This window comes from Crinia signifera, chromosome 8 (genome assembly GCF_055691185.1).
Source record: "Crinia signifera chromosome 8, ASM5569118v1, whole genome shotgun sequence".
In the NCBI taxonomy this organism is placed as follows: domain Eukaryota; kingdom Metazoa; phylum Chordata; class Amphibia; order Anura; family Myobatrachidae; genus Crinia; species Crinia signifera.
Genome location: NC_139224.1, coordinates 113184566 through 113207219, shown reverse-complemented (window position 1 = coordinate 113207219; position 22654 = coordinate 113184566). Strand labels below are relative to the sequence as shown.

The 22654-nt window shown below is 45.2% G+C and overlaps 1 protein-coding gene across 1 annotated transcript in view; it reads left to right on the top strand.

Annotated features, from left to right (window-relative positions):
• The first annotated feature begins 17351 nt into the window (after positions 1 to 17351).
• The window catches only part of TNFSF4 (TNF superfamily member 4), a 61841-nt gene continuing 56538 nt past the window's right edge, over positions 17352 to 22654 (top strand). Inside the window, exon 1 of the mRNA XM_083158074.1 lies at positions 17352 to 17786. Coding sequence (XP_083014200.1) covers positions 17625 to 17786 — 162 coding nt within the window. The 5' untranslated portion in view covers positions 17352 to 17624. The remainder of the gene's footprint in view (positions 17787 to 22654) is intronic.

Sequence of the window (22654 nt, the reverse complement as noted above, 5' to 3'; positions counted from 1 at the left end):
ACAGTGTGTGGCATATTGTGTAATGGGCATTACGGTGTTTGGTATAAAGTGTAATGGGCATTATGGTGTGTGGCATAATGTGTAATGGGCATTACGGTGTTTAATATAACGTGTAATGGGCATTACGGGGTTGGGTATAATGTGTAATGGGCATTACGGTGTGTGGCATACAATGTAATGGGCATTATCGCATGTGGTATACTATGTATTGGGTTTGTGACGTGTAATCGCCATTAGGGTCAATATGCTGTCCATGTTATCCCATGTTATTTAGACAAAATTTGCATCCTGGCATAACAAGTAATGGGCATAATGTGTAATGGGCATCACGGTGTGTGGCATAACATATAATGGGCATTATGGCATGTGGTATACTATGTAATGGGTGTGACGTGTAATCAGCATTATGTTGAAAAGATTTTCGGCATGCACTTCCCATGCTGTCCCTCCTTTAGAAAAAACTTCTTGAGTCCTGGCATAACATGTAATGGGCATTGCAATGTATGGCGTAACATGTAATGGGTATCACAGTGTGTGGCATAATGTGTAATGGGTATTACTGTGTTACTGTGTGTGATGTAACATGTAACTGGCATTATGGTGTGCAAAATGAAGAATGAAATTGAAGCAAAGTTTAAAAATCCAACAACATAAGATGGGTCAAGGGGCAGGGCTCGGGGCAGGTCAGTGGGTAGGCTGTGGGTGTGTCAAGGGGCGGGCCACTGTCTGGGAATCTCTCAACGCAAAGGTGGCAACCCTAGCCAGCACAATGGTGAAATTGAATGCACTCATCCGGTGATCACATAAGCACAGTAGCCGGCCGCCGGGATGTGTGCGCATGCGCAGAAGAAACTTTAACTAGATCACTCAAAGGTTCTTCTGCCCATGTGTGGCTATTTGATCGCAGGAACCATCGATGGTAGAATACTTTATCGCCATCGAAGAATCCTGCTCGAAATGGCAACCATTGATGGGAGATGTGTCGATGGTCATCCATAGTGTGCTGCTCCTGCTGTTGTTACTTTCACTTCATATTCCTCAAACTTCATGGCACTTTGTCATTACATAGCTGGGCCTGACCTTCTGGAGAACTTATTGTTGTTACATACAAAACACAAAGCTTCTGCATTGTAATTCCATACCCTCCAATATCTGAGGTACACATTCGGAAAGGGGGCGTGGTTAAGGGTAAATAGGCCGTGGTAACAGGTCATTTTCCGTATTTGTACAGATAGGGCAGGCCTTATGCTTGCTGGCGAATCGCCAGCAGCATGCTGCTGGCGATCCGCCAGCAACACGGCGCGCCATCTGACTGAGACGCGCGTGCGTCCCCCACGCACGTGCGTCTCAGTATCCGGGCGGCCGGCGGGCGAGGCGGACGCAATACTGTCCGCCTCCCGCTCAAGGGGGGCTGGGGGGACCCGAGGAGGCTGTGGGGGGGTGCGGGCGCCCGGTGTGGAAGGGGACGGCAGCACCGTCGGAAGGGGACGCGCGCGCACCTCGTGCGCGCGCGTCCCCTTCCGACACACGTCCCCTTCCGACACACAGATGGCGCGGGAGCAGGGAATGGCGAATGGCGTCGCCATCGCCATCCCCTGCAAAGATGAGCCCGGCCCCTGTACTTGCCATTTTTTTTCCGCATAGGGAGGGATGATAGGACAACTTGCAAGCTACAGCATTATACATTGAAACTGTATCTAAAACACAACTAATTATGCAAATTTAGTATACAAGGGCTGGCCTGGAAATTTTAGTCTGGATGACTGTTAAGGGCGAATTTACTAAAATTGGAGTTTTATTGAAAATGGGATGTTGTCCATAGCAACCTTCTAGGGGTATTGGTCTTTAGGTCAACCAAAAATAAGGTTGACATGCATTAGGTTAACCACTGAAGGTCAACATGGCTTTAGGTCCACAGGGTCATTAGGTCGACACAAGCATTAGGTCGACATTGGTAAAGTTGACAGTCAAAAAGTCAGCCTAAATTTTTCACGTTTTTGTATGTCCCGAATGTAAACACAGTCGACATGGACACCGAAAAGTGCACCACGTCCCCTCACATGGCTCGTTTCACACGCCATGTTTCGGGCTCTGTGGCTCGCTATGCTCGTCACACTATTATATTCTTCCTCCATGCAATGGTGGAATACCGGCCCACCATTTGCATGTATGTTCGCATGGAATACGAATGTATGATTTACATACGCATCCATTCACATGCCAGTGGGAACCTCCCACATATTTCGATGGTCGCCGACCATCGAAAGATGTGGTGCGTGCACTCATATAACGTGACTCTCAGGTCACTTTTATATGCGTGTACGTTCTCGCTGAAATGGGTGGGCAGCTGACATCCGGTGATCAGGTGATAACCATGGCAACGTGCAGTGTTTCATGGGTGTTCCCATGAAAAAGCAAGTACCCCTGCCCGCCACCCACTGGCGGCAGGGTTGGGTACGTGCACCCAGTGAACAGTTTCCTTGCACCAAACATCTACACATGCTCAGAAATGCATCTGCGCATGCGCAGACGCTAAACATTGCCCCCGTGCGAATGCATATGCACTAACGAACAGACCTGAATAACATGCTAGCGGATGCTCCCACAGTGCAGATGTGATTTGGGCAAGGCATACACCTACAGTAGTTACAGCCCTGCCTCCCCAACCATTTACCTTAAAGCACGTCACTGGAAGGACCCATCTCACTTACAGCCTTGACAATGCCATTAGATGGACCACTTCTGTGCATATCAAAAGCCAACTTCAAGTCACCATACAGGAGCTCCCATCACATTTCCAATACATTTGTATTTGTAGTTCATCTCAATTGTGACTGTTCCTCTGTGCAGACTCACAAGGCCTAATTCAGGGAAGGAGAAGATTACACTTGCTGGTCCCTGGTAAAGAACCTGGACCCATCGCTCTGGCAAATCCATCAGGTTGCGTACAGATGTGAATTAGGCCCACAATGGAATGCATGCACCATATAAAGTTTTTAGGGATATTATAGAATGGGCACTGTAGTGCACAAACTCCACAAGGCTGCTTCTTCTGCCGGCAGTAGCAGCAATGCAGAAATGACAGATAAATGTCCACCACACGATTTTCTGGGGATCTGCTCCTGGCAGCTAGAAGAGGGCCTGGGCGGAGGAGGCTGCACCTGGGCCTCCTCCATGTAGGTGTGTATCTGTGTGTTTTGGTGGGAGACCCCGGCTATATCACATTGTTCACAGATAATGGAACAATGCAGCTGTACCTGCTATTTGCCAGACTAGGTTATTACTGTAGCTGAACTGGGACACTATATAGCATAATGTGATCTGGGGTAACTAAATCTGAGCACTACAATATGGAATAATATGAACTGGGGCATAGATTTGCAAGACTTAACTGTGTAGATCTTAACTGGCATAGATGGGACAAGCCATAACCACAATTACGAATATTTATTGCTCTTTTGCTGTGACTACTGTGCCCACTATTGAGCTCATGCAAGATTGCTTGGTGCATTTGCTCCTGTGAATGTGTCACAGGCTGGTGGGAATACTTGCATTTGCACCAGCGACCCATTCATGGCAAAGATCAGCGCTGTCACATTTGTCCCTCACGGAACCAATCCTGCAGGCTACCGGGGTTGGATTCCGGGATCACAGCACCCTGAGATTGGGTTTTCTTTTTGGTGCCTTTTACACTGAGCCACGACCTGGGTTAACCAATCAATAGCCTGGTCAAAAGCTCTGTGTGAAAGGGATATAATTATATTTCTTGATTTAGGTGTAGCTGTGAGTATTTGTGTGGCATGTGTATATTTCCCCCATGTGTGCATACAAAATCTGGTTTCGTAAAAATATTCTGTGTACATAATTGGTGACACACACAGGCTAAGCTGCTCTCCTGGGATACAGAGGGCTTTCCAGTATCAAGTGAGACCCCAGCTGCTAATTTATGCACACCCAGAAAACACCCATCTAAACGGCCATAACACACCTGTATTTACCCGAAAACTCAGCGTTACCACCTCCAGACACTCTCTTTGTCACACTCACTTTGCAACTACTTCCCCAGTGTGACCGCTGCCAATTGCTGTGTGTGCACAGTGCAGCTTAGTCCCAACAGCAGTCTGTGTGCATTTCTGTAGACAATACTGTATTTCCTATGACAGTGGTTCAGAAAACTGTGATGTAGAGTAAAACCAATGCTACAGTACTGGCTTCCATAAAATATGTGGAAAAACAGAAGTGAATCTTGTCCCTGATGACATACAAATTACAATTTACTTAATTTCATTTTTTCTTCTAAATTTATCAATACTTTTTGGCCTATAGGTGTCTTAATAAAATTTTGCTTTGATTCAAAAGTTTGGGAACCACTATGACTGTCTCATATTGGGAGCATTAGTCTTTACTTTGTTTCTATTTATAGCTACACTATAAGTAGATTTAATCATCCAACCCAACATCTGTTTATTGTGCAAGTTACGTTATGTGTTTACTGCACTGAATTGCAAAGGCTTTTTCTCAGTCATAAACTTTTTTGGCTACTCACAATATTTGTTACGTAATAATATTGCCATTGGGTAATTTTAGTGTGTTAAACTATTTTTAGATGATACTTAGCAATACTTACCACGCTGATTAGGAGATATGTTATCCTGCACATAGGAACTAATTCATGAATGTATGAAATGCCTTTCATGCAACTGAGCGATTATCGTCAGACTGCTCATTAGGTGCAATCACTCACCTTTTTCAAAAAGCTGTTACAGCTGAAACGCGTTGGTTTTATACACCAAGGTACCAACTCCTAAACCATATCCCATTCATCATAAGAACACGCCAGGGCGAAGGAGCTGCGGTCACCACCCGTTCCCTCAATACTCGCAAGAGCTATGAACAGCAGCCCGCAAGTCACAGCCGGAAGTACAGCAAACAGGGACAATGGCACAGACCGGCTAACCAGCACCCAGCCAGTGTCAGACGCTGTTAAACAGCCAGCCGCCCGCCGAACGAGGTCTGCACTAAAGACTCTCTGAGGCAAACGCAGGACCGGACGGACTGACTCCAGCCAGAGGCTACAAACTGTGAGTGCCAAACAGACTGCCCACCACTACCTGCCCAGTTGGACGCCGCAGGCAGGATCAGTAACTAAACAGGGATACATAGGCACAGCCAGGAGAGAACATAGGCTCACCTAGAGTCTATGGGATTGTAAAGGGGTTCATAGTGAATCGCCCTAAGCTCCTAAGGCCCCCCCCCCTACGTGTCAACACTTGACTATAAAAACTAACTATTAACTTTCATGCCATTCACATTTTCGTCACAAGTCACCGAGGGAGACCATAGGGCACAGAAAAAAGACCTATGGGAGTGTATAGGAGTCTAGTACAGACTACCTGAACCCCAATAGGGAATCTCCCCACAGAGATACTGTGACGAAACTTTCCCTACTAAGGGGAACCCCTTATAGGTGTGAATAAAACACTAATTAAGAGGAATCATCAAACCTCCCAGAACAGCCCATTATAACAGCTCACTTTTCTCAACTTTCCAACATCCCCATTACCAATTTTTCCATGCTTTCTTTTACTTTTTATTTTTTGTCCAAATTAGTAAAGTGAAATTTAAAGGGATACTTACCCTCAGTTTCATTATTTTACCACCACACACACAAAATAAATTTTCATTTGAATACAGGTAGCGCTTATGTCCATTCTCCAAACATTATATGAACAAAAAGGGTTTGGGATACCCTTAAGACAAAGCAGCGCCAAAACAACTGACAAAAGGGTGAGCGCAGTGCACCCTATCTGTATCGTTCAAACTAATTGTACATTGTGTTTGCTAATCACATTGAAAGACTAATGGATGATTAGAAAACCCTTAAAAGCCCTTGTGCAATTATGTTAGCACAGCTGAAAACTGATTGCTTCTCTAATGAACAAACCTATCTGGCCTTGGTTTGAGCTATTTGAGTATCTGAAGCATCACATTTGTGGCTTTGATTATAACCTCAAAATTATATAATTAATTATAATTATGGGCAAAAGAACACAGACATTGGACAGAGGAACATTGGAAAAAAGTGTTATGCCAGACGAATCGAAGTTTGAGGTGTTTGCATCACACAGAAGAACATTTATTTATTTATTTATTAGCAGTTTCTTATATAGCGCACACAGATTCCGCAGCGCTTTACAGAGAATATGTGACCATTCACATCAGTCCCTGCCCCAGTGGAGCTTACAATCTATATTCCCTACCACATGTACACACACACACAGACACAGACATTCTAGGGTTAATTTTGTTGGGAGCCAAATTAGCCTAGCAGTATATTTTTGGATTGTGGGAGGAAACCGGAGTACCCGGAGGAAACCCACGCAAGTACGGGGAGAATATACAAACTCCGCACAGTTAGGGCCATGGTGGGTATTGAACCCATGACCTCAGTGCTGTGAGGCAGTAATGCTAACCATTACACCATCCGTACTGCCCCATTTGAGAGACGCCATCTATCAAGCATGGTGGAAGTAATGTGATGGTCTGGGGCTGTCAAAATTACTATTGTCGACCTTCCAACCCTGTCAACCTTAGCCATGTAGACCTTCAGTGGTTGACCCAATGTATGTCGACCTAATATTGGTCGAACTAATGACCCATACCCCCAGAATAGACATGGTTTATTTATAGATAGGGTTCAGCACCTGAGCCATGGCATATGCGATTATTGTTGTTAAATTATTTCCACCTTTCTATTCTATTTTGTTTTATATAAGTGATTATTTATGTATAGTATAAGCCTTGTGACCATGCAAATGTGGTGATTTTATTCACTTGGAGATACAGAAGTTCGGAGTTACCAATAAAAGCAATTATTGTGATTGGCTACCTGGGGTTTAAACAAGGGCCCCTTGAGTCCTGGTGGTACCCTCTGATGAAACCAACACTAAATGGATGGACAGTTATTAGGATGACCCAATAACGACTTTCTGAATACCCGCTCTGTTATCTGTAAGCAGCATGACCTAATGTGAATGTTGGTGCTGGCTACTATATATTATTAAGGAACTGGACCAGGGAGACAACACTCAGGAGGTTAAGAGTTATACACCAACTCCCTCCCTAAAACTACAGCAGTGCATATACCAGTGAACGCTTAAAGCATGAGAGGTCTAGCATGACGCTGCCATTTCGGTCCCTAGCAGACAACATTCTCACTGCACCTAACACAAACTGGTGTAGATCATAGAGTCAACAGTAATTAGGTTGACATTGTCTAGTTTGACCCCAAAAGGTTGATATGCATATGGTTGACATTGGAAAAAATTGACATAAGCAAAAGATTGATACATAAAAAGGTCAATATGAATTTTTAACCTTTTTTAGTGTAAATTTCTACATCTGAGTTTGTGGACCCCCAAATAATGAACTTCGTCCCCTCACATGCCTTGCTTCACTGGCCATGCTTCGGGCAAGCTGCCCTGTGCTTGGCAAGCTTTACAGTGTAGCATGCGTTCCACAACCTTGTTTTTGTAGCAGAGATTGGCTGTTCCTCACCCATTTTTAATCCTCTGACAAAGCAGTCTCTGTTTCAGTCAATTACTGTGTTTCAACCTTCATATGGAACTAAAGATCATTAGCACCTGCAACATACTGCCAAATCAACTATTGTGCCGATTACATGGTCTGACCATGCGGCAGTGTCATAGTTGTGGAGCCCTAACCCATCCCAATTTTTACCTAAACCATGGAGACTCCCAGATTATATTTTAGACTCCCCCGAGGCCTTGGTAACTATCTCAAAAACTCTCTCCATGTATCTAGAGCTCAAATCCACATCTGATACCTCAATCCCTACCCACTGGTGCGCTTTAAGAGCAGTCCTTAGGGGAGCTATCATTCAAATTGGAGCCAGGTTAAAAAAGCAACAATTAGAAAAGCAGGAGGAATTGGAGATGAAACTACTACAAACTGAATCCCTTGACAGATCCCTCCCCTCTAGAGCCCTGAAGCGGGAAATTGTATAAATTCGGAACCAACTCCAAAAACTCTTTCTGATTCGTATGCAGTATGCTTACTCTCCAACAGAAATTCAAATAAGATATCTAATGTAGAAACCACCTAGAAATGCATTTTAAACTCTTACATATCCTTTATTTTACCCCTGCTAAATTGCATATAATCTGGCCCTCAGTCTCCAACCTATGCTGGAGAGAATGTAACGAGAATGGAGATACCTACCACATTTTTTGGGGCCTGCTCGAAAATAAGACAACTCTGGAAGGGAGTCTTCGATCTTGCTTCATGGTTCCTTGGAGTCTTTATCCAAGAATCCCCATTGCCGGTGTTACTTCATGATTATCTTTCAGATATTCCACAATTTAAATTTTATGTATTAAGCCACCTCTTCAGCGCCACCCAGGTCGCAATAGCCCAGGACTGGAAAAACTCCTCTCCACCCCCACTCTGTTAAATTATTAGGAAAATTCACCACTCGTTCCAAATGTAAACAATAGGCCTACCCTCTTCACTCCAACCTTCTTCTCCAATGATGTCATGGACATACTGGCAGGAATATATAACCTCAACGGAAGGGGCAAACCTATTATTTGATATGGCCTAACTTACTAGAGAAAACACAGTATATTCCTTTATACCATAAACCGTATCATATTACTGTTGCTGTTTTCATTTTTGTCTTTTGTGTTATTCTTATTTGTTAATACATTTATTGTTGTTTTTATGTACCTCGATGTATGTTGGATTGTACCCATTTCTCCCCCTCCCCATCTTTATTCTGTATCCTTCTCCCCTTCCATGTTTAACGGAACAAAACCTTTAATAAAAACTATTTTGGATGAAGAATACGACTATGGGTGAGATTTAATAGGATGAGATAGTCAGAGAGTGAGAGATTTGGTAAGAAATCTCCAGTTTTTTTAAAGCGGCGATCATTTACACTGCAAAATCAGAAAAAATGCAGATTTCTTACCAAATCTCTCACTTTCTGAATCTCTCATCCTTTTAAATGTCACCCTATGCCTAATATTCGTATTTTGTATACGACTGAATACGACTGGTATCGGTGGAGTATTTTATTTACACATTCGTATTCCGAAACATAATTTACAAACATGTCATATTTTTGAGATTCATATTTTTTGGGCGTTTTTTTTTTACAACTTGTACTAGAATACACCTAGTATACACATGCTAAAAGTCTGATTTTGTGAAATACACCTGCAAATTAAGGTGTATTTTTTGGAGTATTTTTTACAACTTGTACTAGAATACGCCTTGTATACGTTCGTATTTTGAAATACAACTTGATAGTAAATTTCAAAATGATATTGGAGTAATTTAAAATTCAAGGCATGTTCTTTCGATGGCGTATTAATTAGTATTTTTGTAATAATACGAATATGAGCAATTTTTATGGTCGTAAAATACAAAATACTGACGTTATTTCATATTATTACATTACAAAAATACAAGTACGCCCCCAAATATGAATAGGACTGAATACGAGTATGACGAATATGTCAATTCCTACTGTATTAGACATGCATTTAGTTAAACATTTACAATGTCTAACTAATGCATATCTTACTTTTACCAATGTCTAACTTAAGGTGCATACCCACTGGGTGTTTTTGCCCAGGGTGTATGCAGAGTGATGATGGGGAAATCACTTGGCTGAAAATAGCATAACATAACTGTGTATGAAGGATTTGTAGCTCTTTTGACAGGAGATTGAACCTGTCTGTGGGTGAATACCAGCTGCAGAGGCAAAAGGCCATGGAAGTCATAACTTTTTTTCTGTGTCATGCTTGAAAATGATCATCACAAAATGGCTGCCCCCTTACAACAGACACTTTTTGAGGATACTAGAGGAGGCGGGGGGCAACCCTTTTGTGATGGTCATTTTCAAGCAGCAGCCAGGAGGAATGCCAGGTCCCAGACTGTAGACAAGGAGATTTACGGGTCCCAGCAGAAGCGACACATTAGAGGGGAAAGGCAGGGTTGTGGGGATATTTATTTTATGGCAGGGGGGGGGGGGGGGATTTCCATAATTTCCGGCAGGTGGGGCATATTATAGTTACACCACTTGTCTTAAAAGAATAGGACCTTCCCCAAACTGTTTTCACAAAGTTGGAAGCATAACATTGGGGGTTATTCTAGTCCATTCTTTCTGACAAAATCCTTCTTAGATGGACAAAACCATGTGCACTGCGGGTGGGGCAGATGTAACTTGTGCAGAGAGAATTAGATTTGGGTGGGGTTTTTCTTCAAAGTGAGATCTATATTGAAGTGTAAAATCATGCAGTCAGTATTTTCCCTGCACAGAAACAAAATAACTCACCCAAATCTAATTCTCTCTGCACATGTTACATCTGCCCCCCTGCAGTGCACATGGTTTTGTCCATCTAAGAAGGATTTTGTCAGAAAGAATGAACTAGAATAAACCCCATTGTTCTAAATGCCTTGGCATGCTGAGCATTAAGATTGCCTTTCACTCAAGCTAAGGACTTTGAGCAAAAACAGCTTCATACTATTATCCTTCTTCCAGCAAACTTCACATGTGGCTAAATGCAGTCAGGCAGCTAACATTCTACCATTATCCACCAAACTCAAACTCACCCATCTGACTGCCAAACAGAGAAGCATGAGTCACCACTTCACAGAACACATTTCCAGTGCTCCACAGTCCAATGTTGGTGTGCTTTACAACCAGGACTCCATCCAACGCTTGGGATTGAATTTGCTGACATGAGGTTTGCATATTGTTGCTTGACTTTGGAAACACATTCCATTTAGCTCATGCTGCAAAGTTGTTGTGCTTACATTAACCTCTTGAGTGGTGGGTTTTGCTGGGGCAGGACAAACCTACCAGGGCTGGTTTGTCCTGCCCCAGCAAAACCCACCACAGAACGTAGGTCCCCCTCTCACCTCTGCTCTGGGGTACAGATCCCCTGCCACTGTCCCAGCTGCCAGACACAGTTACAGCAGTGACCACAGGTGGCAGGCTCCAGGATGTTCGTGGCGGCCCCAAACATCCCTGAGCCTGTCGCCTTTGTCACTGCTGTGAATGGCGGCCGGGAAGCTCCGGCGTACGATCGCCGGTGCGCGACAGGAGGGGGGAGTGAGGAGGGGTTTCTAGAGGTGGTGCGCCAGTGCGGCAGCGCAGCTGTGCCTGGAAAATTTCCGGGCATACCACCCAAAAGGTTAATGCCAGTGAAATTTTGGAGCATTGGTGACCTTTATGCACCATGCGCCTTAGCAGTCATTGACCCAGCTCAGTGATTTTACGTTAGGTTCCTCTTCGTCGCTGAGTTGCTGTTGTTCCTAGATGCTTCCACTTTCTTATAATATCACTTTAAAATATATACCATATATACTCGAGTATAAGCCTACTTTTTCAGACCATTTTTTATGCTGAAAAATCCCCCCTCGGCTTATACTCGAGTGAGGGTCCCACTTGAGTCAATTAGTTTTCCCAGTTTTTTGTTGTAAAATTAGGTGCCTCAGCTTATAATCAGGTTGACTTATACTCGAGTATATACGGTAATGACTAAAATAATAATGAAACAGCAGACAAAAATAAAAAAATCAAATGACACAAGACAAAATAAGTTTAGTGGGGCAAGGTACATAGGCTGGATTATTTGTTTTATTGAGGGATGCAGGTGGCAGGAGCTACTGGTTGCACATACATAATTTACAGGCTGTGTTTACAGCACCGTCATAGCAGCTGGGCAGTGGGTGGTCTGCGTCCTCTGTTGTTGTGGGCAGTCACAATCCAGCTTGTGTCCTTCTGAGTGAGAACTGGCTCCATGAGCAGCAGAAATGGATGCCCAAATAATCCCTCCCCTCCCTACCTGAGACCCCTCCCCTCCCCCTCTCCTGCTCTGACTCTATTCTTCTACAGAATCTCCTTCCTCCTGATCCTTGCTAAGACCCTGCCCCCTCACCATAGTTTTTGCCCTGTCTCCACTCCACTCTCCTGATTCCTGTGATGTCTAAGTGCCGGATGACTCACTGACGATCGTTTCTCCGACATCGCAGTCCCAACTATCGGGAGCCCTACAGTCAGAATCCTGACTGACAGGGGCTATTTTCCCTCTTGGGAGTCCATGATAGAGGGAGAATAGAATAGGTGGCAAGTGTGTACAAATTTGAGACAGGCTATAGGTCTTTTGGAAGTACAGTAGGCTTAATACCTGTGGCATATTTAAAGTAAACTGACAGCCCACAAACAGTGGCTGAAACCATTTTGTGTGTTCAAACATTTTTTTATCCTATCAAAGAACATCCAAGGGACTTTTGGAGTGTGGGTGTAACAGGATCCCTATAACAGAACAATGTTGTACTTGGTTCTTCAAAGATGGCTTCAGTTGATCCAGGGCACTTCACAGCCTCTCCTGTTGGAGCCCATGGCAGAGGATGGGATGCCCCAGAGAGGACCCCACAGAGTAGAGACTGCAACATAAGTAGCGACAAAGATTTATCAGGAACCGGCTGTTCACTGCTGTAAATAAATGGTCAATAGAGTCAAATGCAAACAATAAGATACAGTACTACGTATCTCAGCGACAGTGCAGATATTCATGACAACTATCAATCATGTATTTCAGGACAATATAAACATCAGCATCAATCATCAACATGCACCATATGCAATAATTAGAATTAATCAGAAGTGATCAGCTCAATTAAACTTTATTAGGTTTTAACGTGACAACTAACCTAATCTATAAAGTGTCCACAGGGTGGTGTGTGTCCATAAGGCAGCCCTTGATATTATTAACTATAATACTTATTGAAGGCAAGATTTTTTTAGAAGGAAAGTTCTCCGATGTATTTGGTCGTAGGCATTAAACTGTGCACACTTACTTGTAATCCAAATGGGAGGTATACTTGGTGTGGCCAACAGAGGGCGCTGTGAGAGGTGAACAGCCAGAGTATGTTATATTCCACCAATAGAGGGTGCTGTCACCCTTTGAGCAATGTAGCAGTCTCACCAATAGAGGGCGATTAGAGTAAAAGTAAAACCAGTGTCAGCAATAGAGGGCGCTTTTACTATGAGCAATATCGGAGCCACCAATAGAGGGCGATTAGAGTAGAAGTAATGCCAGTGTCAGCAACAGAGGGTGCTTGTACTATGAGCAATATAAAAACCACCAATAGAGGGCACTTTGTAATGGAAACAGTACCAGAGCCACCAATATAGGGTGCTTTGTATAGATAGTCCCATATACTGTAGTGTCTCCTCACATGTAGTAGCAGCCTGTACCCACTCTGGCAGGGTTGGGAGAGTGGACAGTAACGCTGGGGGACAGGTCAGGCAATATGATGCCAGTGGCTGCAGCTGCCTTTGGCTGGGTGAGGATGTCACACCAGGGGCTGTCGGGGCACACTGCTTGGGGTTTAAGGGGTAGACTGGGCACTTGCCATGGTTGCCGGCTCCGGCCGGTCCGATCCCCCATCGGTAGTGTCTAGATCCCATGCAGTTTTGGTAATTTTCCCATCATGCCCTGGGTCCACATATACCTGGAGGGGGAATATAAATCTGTGGCGAGCGAAGCGAGCCACCGTGCCCGAAGCGTGCGAGCGTAGCGAGCCCGCGAGGGTACAATGCTGCAAAAATAAAACAAAATAACCGACACCTACATGAATTACACATAAATTAAAAAACGTTGTGAGGGCATCTAACAACTTCCGCCCTCACTGAACGTCACATCCTGTAACCAATACTGCATGGGAACTAGTCTCTACCGATCCCCATCACGCTGCACAATATGGCTGGGTGCCTATTCTCCCTGCGGGGGTCGTCTGTCGCACACCCCTCGTTGTGGCTCAACTGAATGGGGCCAGAGGGCCTCTCTGCGTAGCACTCCCATTACTCTGCAGCACTGTCGTCCACTCCCTGCTCTCAGGGGATGCGCTGCCCACTGATGCCAGCCTCTTCTCTGGTGCATCTCTGGGTTGTTACATGCTGAACCACTCGTCGTTCTCTTCTTCTCCTCTTCACACGCTAACACCCGGCCCCCCGTCTCGCTGCTCCATGCTGCCTCACAAGGCCCTCAGCTCCGCCTTCTTTACTCCCACGCAGTGGCAACAAATCCTTCTTGGTCCTTGCTTTCCGGGCAGTAAAAAACGGGCAAAATATGGTGCAAATGGGTTCCTGTGTGCTGCGGTCGCCTAGCAACCGGATTAACCGCAGTAGTCCCTGTCAAATGCAGGGCCTTTTCAGGCAACATTGGCTGAAATCACAGTGTTTCTCTTTGTGTAACCAGCCTCTGAATTGGGGTACCACATGGGCAGGTCCATATGATGTCATGACATCACGCGGTAGTCACGCAATGCCCCTCTGGGAACGTTTTGTACAGCCAGGATATCTTTATGAGGCGCCTTGTGACATGCTGGACCCTAGGTAAGTGCCCAGGTTTCCTTGTGGAAATTCTGTCTATGGGTCTAGTATAGGGATATATATATATCTCCTATATATTTGGCTACATCTGTCACTCAAAGTGGGTGTCTGTGTCTATAACGCTCTGTTCCTGGACTTTCCTCTTAATGTGTGATTGCCTTCATCTGTGCTGAACACCTTTCTGAGAAATTAACCTGTTTAAAACAGGTGATGGCAATCATACATTAAGGGGAAGTCTAGAAACAGAGCATTGTGTCCCTCCTGGAGAGGGTCATGTTGGGAGGTATGTGACAGAGAACCAGCCCAGTGAGCCCACAGACAGTGCCAGACACCCACTGCCTTCCCATGTTGCCCAGCACTGCTACTCCACAGCCACCAGGTGAGCGCCCCCCTCCCGCGATTTGCGGCAAAACCTCCCCCCCGCGCGCCCCCCCCCTCCCGCGATTCGCGGCAAAAACACCCGCTCCCCCGCGCCCCCCCCCCCACCGCGATTCGCAGCAAAAACACCCCCGCGACCTCCCCTCCCGCGATTCGCTGCAAAAAGAACCCCCCCACGAGCCCTCCCGCAATTCGCGGCATAACCACCACCCCGCGACCCCCCCTCCCGCGAATCGCGGCAAACCCTCCCCCGTGACCCCTCCCCCCCCCGATTCGCGGAAAAAACACCCCCCCCGCGACCTCCCTCCCGCGATTCGTGGCAAAAATAACCCCCCGCGACCCCCCCCTGCACGATTGGCGGCACCCCCCCTGCGACCCCCCTCCCGCGATTCGCGGCACCCCCCCGCAATTCGCAGCAGCCCCAGGATTAAATGGCACATGCAAAACACTGACATGGCTATGGTCGACAATGAAAAAGGTTGACATGAGTTTTTGAAGATTTATTTTTAATTTTTTTAATTTTTTCATATTCATTGTCATGTGTCGACATGGACACCAATGAAGTGGCACACTTATGTCAACATTTACATGTGTTGACCTTTCTGTGATTCGCGGCACCCACCCCCCGCAACCCCCCCCTCCCGCAAATCGCGGCACCCCCCGCAATTCGCGGCATAACCACCACCCCGCGACCCCCCTCCCGCGAATCGCGGCAAACCCTCCCCCGTGACCCCCCCCCCCCCGATTCGCGGAAAAAATACCCCCCCCCCCGAGACTCGCGGCAAAAAGAACCCTCCTGCGACCCCCCTCCCGCGATTCGCGGCAAAAATAACCCCCCCGCAACCCCCCCTTGCACGATTGGCGGCACCCCCCCTGCTACCCCCCTCCCGCGATTCGCGCCCCCCCCCCCCCCCCCCGCAATTCGCAGCAGCCCCAGGATTAAATGGCCCATGCAAAACACTGACATGGCTATGGTCGACAATGAAAAAGGTTGACATGAGTTTTTGAAGATTTATTTAATTTTTTGAATGTTTTCATATTCATTGTCATGTGTCAACATGGACACCAATGAAGTGGCACACTTATGTCAACATTTACATGTGTTGACCTTTCTGTGTTGATTTTTTCTTGTGGCGATTCGCGTCACACCCCCCCGCAACCCCCCCTCCCGCGATTCGCGGCACCCCCCACCTCCCGCAATTCGCGGCAACCCCCCACCGGAACCCCTGTGAACCCCGCCCTCCCGCGATTCGCGGCACCCAACCCCGCGACCCCCCCTCCCGCAATTCGCGGCACCCCCCGTGATTCGCGGCAACACTGACATGGCTATGGTCGACAATGAAAAAGGTTGACATGAGTTTTTGAAGTTTTTTTTTTTCATTTTTTGAATATTTTTATATTCATTCTCATGTGTCGACATGGACACCAATGAAGTGCCACACTTATGTCAACATTTACATGTGTTGACCTTTCTGTGTTGATTTTTTCTTGTGGCGATTTGCGTCACACCCCCCCCCATCACAACCCCCACTCCCGCGATTCACGGCACACACACACACCTCCCCCGCGATTCTCGGCACCCCACCCCGTGACCCCCCCTCCCGTGATTCACGGCACACCCCCGCGACCCCCCCTCCCATGATTCGCCGTAACCCCCCCTCCCGCGATTCGCGGCACCCACCCCCGCGACCCCCCCTCCCGCAATTCGCGGCACCCTCCCGCGATTCGCGGCAGCTCCAGAATTAAATTGCACATGGAAAACACTGACATGGCGATGGTCGACAATGAAAAAGGTTGACATGAGTTTTTGAAGTTTTTTTTTTTTCATTTTTTGAATGTTTTCATATTCATTCTCATGTGTCGACATGGACACCAATGAAGTGCCACACTTATGTCAACATTTACATGTGTTGACCTTTCTGTGTTGATTTTTTCTTGTGGCGATTCGCGTCACACCCCCCCCCACCCCCCCCCCCCCCGCAACCCCCACTCCCGCGATTCACGGCACACACACACCCCCCCGCGATTCTCGGCACCCCACCCCGTGACCCCCCCTCCCGTGATTCACGGCACACCCCCCGCGACCCCCCCCTACCATGATTCGCCGCATCCCCCGCCCCCGTAACCCCCCTCCCGCGATTTGCGGCAACCCACCCCGCGACCCCCCTCCCGCGATTCTCTGCAATCCCTTCCCTCCCGCGATTCGCAGCATCCACCCCCCCACAACCCCCCCTCCTGCAATTCGCGGCACCCCCCGCGACCCCCCCTCCCGCGATTCGCGGACACCTAAGTTGCAATACAGGGCATCTTTCATACAATTCTAACCATATTTCTCATATACAAACGTTCACAAATTAAGGGGGCGCAGCCCCTTACGACGGTGTGAAGAGCGCCCGTAGGGCGCGATGAATCACCTAGTATATATATATATATGCAGTGTGAAATATCACTAAACACACAGCAGAGCTGTTATTTCCAAGCTCCCATACTTGGCTACATAGAGAGGGGAAAGTAGACCTAGTTGGCCATATTCCTGTTTAGATCAGACAAAGGACGTGTACAAAAATGACACTTCATCCAGTATATTTGACAGCATAAGGTTTTTGACATTTTAAAACCACAATAGGACAGTGGAGTGAAACACTAGAGAAAGATAAAAGGGAAATTTAGATTAGTCAGAGAGAAGTTCCCCGCCTTCTAGTGCTTAAAAATAAGGTTTTGTGTTTACAATGTATGTATTAGAAGAATCACATCACAGCTGCTTAGTAAAGGAGAAAGAAGCCACTTTTATCTCTACCCATCGTCTGAGCTGAGAATGGAGGAGAAAATGACGGCAGTGTGCGAGTGCACTGAGAGACATGACAGATCCAAGCGCAGGAACCTGATGCTTATCATCTCCGCTGTGCTGCAGTGGATGCTGATGCTCGTCTGTATTGTGTACTTGGCAATGCTTTATCATCATCAGTCCCATCTGGAGGTATGTACTGACTGGTCAGTCTGTGTCTGGTTTATAGTAACTACTGATTACTGTATAAACATAGACAGTATGAGAAACATGAAAGGGAATCGTTATACTGTAGACCAGTGGTGTCAAACTCCTGGCCCTCCAGCTGTTGTGGAACTACACGTCTCAGCATGACCTGCCACAGTTTTAGCAATCCATTGTATAAAACCTGTGGCAGAGCATGCTGGGACATGTAGTTCCACAACAGCTGAAGGGCCATGAGTTTGACACCACTGCTGTATGGGTTAAATCCTTCCTATAAATAAAAAACACATGTTCAGTTAAATATTCACTAAAATGTATTGTGAATAGTTTCTTGTTGGGGTATGGGTCATTGGGTCCACCCAATTTAAGTCGACATGCCATGGGTCGACCACTGAAGCGATAGTGGTTGACATTTCCAATGTCGACAAGGTTGGAAGGTTGACACAAGCATTAGGTCGACATTCACAAGGTTGACAGTGCAAAGTTGGACACAAGTTTTTCACTTGGTTTTTGTCCCGAATGTCTACATAGTTGACATGGACACGTTACAGTGTACCATGTATCGCTCGGCACACTAGTCTATTCTCCTTCCACACGCTAGTGAATGGTAGGGCATGAAATACCGAATGTGGGCACATGTTGGTTAAAAAAAAACGTGAAAAACCTGTGACGACCTTTTGACTGTCAACATGACCATTGTCGACCTTCCAACCCTGATGACCTTAGCCATGCGGACCTATTTCAGGTGTCAACCTAAGGCCTGTCAACCTTCAGTGGCCAACCCAATGCATGTCGACCCAAATAGAAATGTAATCTGAGTGTGCAATGTGCAGCGCAGGCGTGTAAATAGGAAATTCTGTATTATGTTATTATAATATTACTAGAGTTATGTGAAGCAACATTCTTGTCTATAAAGTTACACATCATATAAGCCCATTGAAAGCATGCTAGGTGATAACAGAGTGTATTATGTGTTTGTACACGCACACTGACATACCCTACCTATAGTATACTTCTTATTTATTTATTATTTATGTACAGTTTGTTACATAGCGCAGCATATTCCGTTGCGCTTTACAATTGGAAATAACAGTGATAAACAAACTGGGTAGATACAAACCGACATGGAGGTAGGAGGGCCCTGCTCGCAAGCTTACAATCTATAGGGATAATCGGAGGACTTCTTGATTTCTCTTTCATCTGAAGAATAAGGGGTATACAGTACTTGTTAAGTTTGGGTTTATAGACGTGTTCATTCTACGTTATAGCTTTTGTCTTCTATGAGATGCTATATAAATTATATAATATAAAGTAGAATCTGATTAAAGTAGAATCTGATTTGTACAGGTGTTGAGGACTGATATAGTGAAACACATTACATGGGGCATTATTTTACCTACAGCCATACAGTATAGATATGTTGTAGAGGTGTACCTATGCACGCACATACACACTGCGGCATTGCTATGGAATGCCAGACTCTGTATGCTCTCCCCTGCAGGTTGCCCATTCGTGTGTATTAGGCACACTTTCCTACCTACCTGGAAGTGGCGGGGGGCTCACTATTTATGGGGTAGCCCACCGTAGCTTCGGAAGATTAGGCGGCTCTTCTGCCTCTTGCCCACTTTCTAGTGAAGCTGCAGGCGTTTATGCTACTCATCGGTTGCCGTGGTTGCATTTGGCACCACCCTCTGCAGTGTCTCTCCGGCGGGCTTCTCCCAGAGAGAGAATTAAGGACCATACACACTAGAAGACTATCTTTCCAATATGGCTGTTTGGAATGAAAATCAGGACATTTTTGGGAACAAATTAGAATCAACCATTTGCTCCCAAACATTGGAAAATGGACACAAGCAGTCATAGGCATACATTGATTTAACCAATTTTTCTCAATTACCATTTTTGGCTATTTTCCATGTTTAGGAGCAAATGGTCAATTGTTATTTGCTCCCCAAAATTTCCAGATTTTCATTCTAGCCAGATTGGAAAGATAATCTTCTAGTGTGTATGGGCCTTTACAAAGGAGATAAGCATGGTATGGTACACAGGTGCTGGCGCAAACATGCCCCTAAAATCCCACGATTCTCATCCATCCCAGCAACAGCGTATTTGGACACATCTGTACAATTTTTTCTTAATCAAATCAAATTGAATTCTCTCTGCATATTTTACATCTTCCCCCCTGCAGTGCACATGGGTTTGTCCATCTAAGAAGGAATTTGTCAGAAAGATTGAACCAAAATAACCCCCTATGTGCCGTGGTACCCTAGGGTGCCTCAGGACACTTGCAGGGGTTCCTTGGGTTGCTCGTCCAGGACCAAACTAAATTATTTATGGTCAGTTTTGACTGACCCAAAGGATCATATATAAATACAATTTAATATTTGTTTCTGAATTTCTCAATGAGAAATGTTTGACCTTGGGGTGTCTTGAATTTTATGCTCTAGGGCTGGAGCAGCCAACCCTAGTCCTCGAGAGCTACCAACAGTGCATGTTTTGCAGGTCTCCTCACAGAATCACAAGTGAGCTAATTAGCTCCATCTGTGTATCTTTTAAAATGTGTCAGTGATTAATGAGTGCAGCTGTGCAGCAGCTAGGTTGTCTGGAAAATGTGAACTGTTGGTAGCTCTCGAGGGCTAGGGTTGGCTACCACTGCTCTAGGGCGCCAAGATTTAAAAACATTTGGGAACCACTGCCCTAACCCACACTTGCCTACATTTGAAAACTTTTTTCAGAGAGATTATAGTTGGTAGTAGAATTTCACACAGCACCTGATTGAGGGGGCGTGTCATGTTTCACCCAAAGGGCGTGTCTAGTTCCTTCTTTGGGTCTATATATTCTTAAATGCTTGTTGCATGATATTTCTAGATTATAATAACTATATCTTTTGTGCAATTTAGCAAGTATTGATAATAACATTGCTGCCTGCAATATTGTGCAACTATCTGCTGTGATACTGTATTTATTTTATTTTCACTCAATATAAAATAGATTATATCAATATGATGCCTATGAAATAAATTCCAAATGACATTTAACTTTGTACAGATTGTTACTTATATGATCATCTCATGGAACAAAAACTGATCTTAAAACTTTTTATTGTCCTTTTTATGTGTTTCACTAAGACTAAATGGGCCAAGTGGTTATCTGCTGTCCAATTCTTTATTTCTATTACTAATAAAACATTCTCATGCTCTTCTCACACTAAAAAGCATTAGCAGATACTGAGATAAGAATACTGCTGTTACACACACTGAGTTCTCTGTTGTAGGGGGACTAAAAAGGGACTGCTAAGTGTCAACATTAGAGTCTGCTGTGCCCAGATAGCCATAATGACTGCAGCAAGTCACTCCTTTCCTTGGTAGTACACTGGCTGCAGTACATAATTCAGGAGACTTGATTTATAATACAGGGCAGCAGGAGATAAGAACTCACAACCACATGATCCGCAGAAGGTAGGCAACACTGGCCCTAACCTCACTAGTTTGTTCCTGTCTCCCACATTACGCCACTATGCGCCTACTCATTTCACTTTCTTTCCTTCAAATATTTATTTATTATCATTTACTATATAGCATTAGCATATAATCTTGTGTTTTACAATGGGGAACATGAAGTAAAAAAGACATGTAACCTGCTTCCAGGCTTTACAATCTATTGAAACTGTATTTTGTCCAACTCCAAACAGATCTCTCTCTGGGTCAGATGTACTAAGCTTTAAAAAGTGATACAATTGAAATTGATAAACTAACAGCCAATCAGCTCCTAACTGTTCTGTTTCAAACCCAGCCTGTAGCATGGCAGCGAGCAGCTGATTGGCTGGTGTTTTATCACTTTCCATTTTATCACTTTTCAAGCTTAGTACATCTGGCAACCAAGCAACATACAGTATTCTCCAACACAGATAATTATTATACCTACAATACCTTCCTCTATAAAACTCTGTTGTTACTTGCACCCAGTACACTCACCAGCCTACATAAACAGAATGTTGGCACATCATTCATTTTCTGGTAAAGAATACATAAATCCTACAATTAGGATTTTAAAATTAGACTTAGTCGAGAACCAAAAAATTAAACCTATGTGAGTGGAATGACAGAGAAAACAGTGAAGCCTATGTGCAATCTAAAGGATTTATTTATAGACAGTGAAACGCCCTGCTTTTATATCAGGGTTGCCTACCCTCCCGGAATAGCTGGGAGGCTCCCGAAAATCGAGCCCCCCTCCAGGACCCCCGGAAAGGTGGGCAACCTTCCCGGATACCAATGACTTCTCCCGCAGAGGGGACTTTAAAGGGGTTGGGATCATTTGGTCTATTGCATTATGGTCGAAAGTCATTAGGTCGAATCCATTAGGTCGACATGCTAAAAGGTCGACATGACTCTAGGTCGACATGGGAAAAGGTCGACATGATTCTAGGTCGAAAGGTCATTAGTTCGACAGGTCATTAGTTCGACAAGGTCATTAGTTCGACATTGTCTATGTCGACATTCACAAGGTCGACATGGGGTTTTTCACTGTTTTTTTACCTGAATGTCAACACAGTCGACATGGACACAGTTTAAAGTGCACTGCATCCCCTCGCATCGCTCGCTGCGCTCGCGATGCGTCGGGCACGGTGCCTCGCTACGCTCGGCACACTATTTTATTCTCCCACCACGCCCTAGTGGATGGTAGGGCATGAAATACCGCCTGTCGGCACATGTTGGCTCAAAAAAACAGTGAAAAACTCCATGTTGACCTTGTGAATGTCGACATAGACAATGTCGAACTAATGACCTTGTCGAACTAATGACCTTTCGAACTAGAATCATGTCGACCTTTTCCCATGTCGACCTAGAGTCATGTCG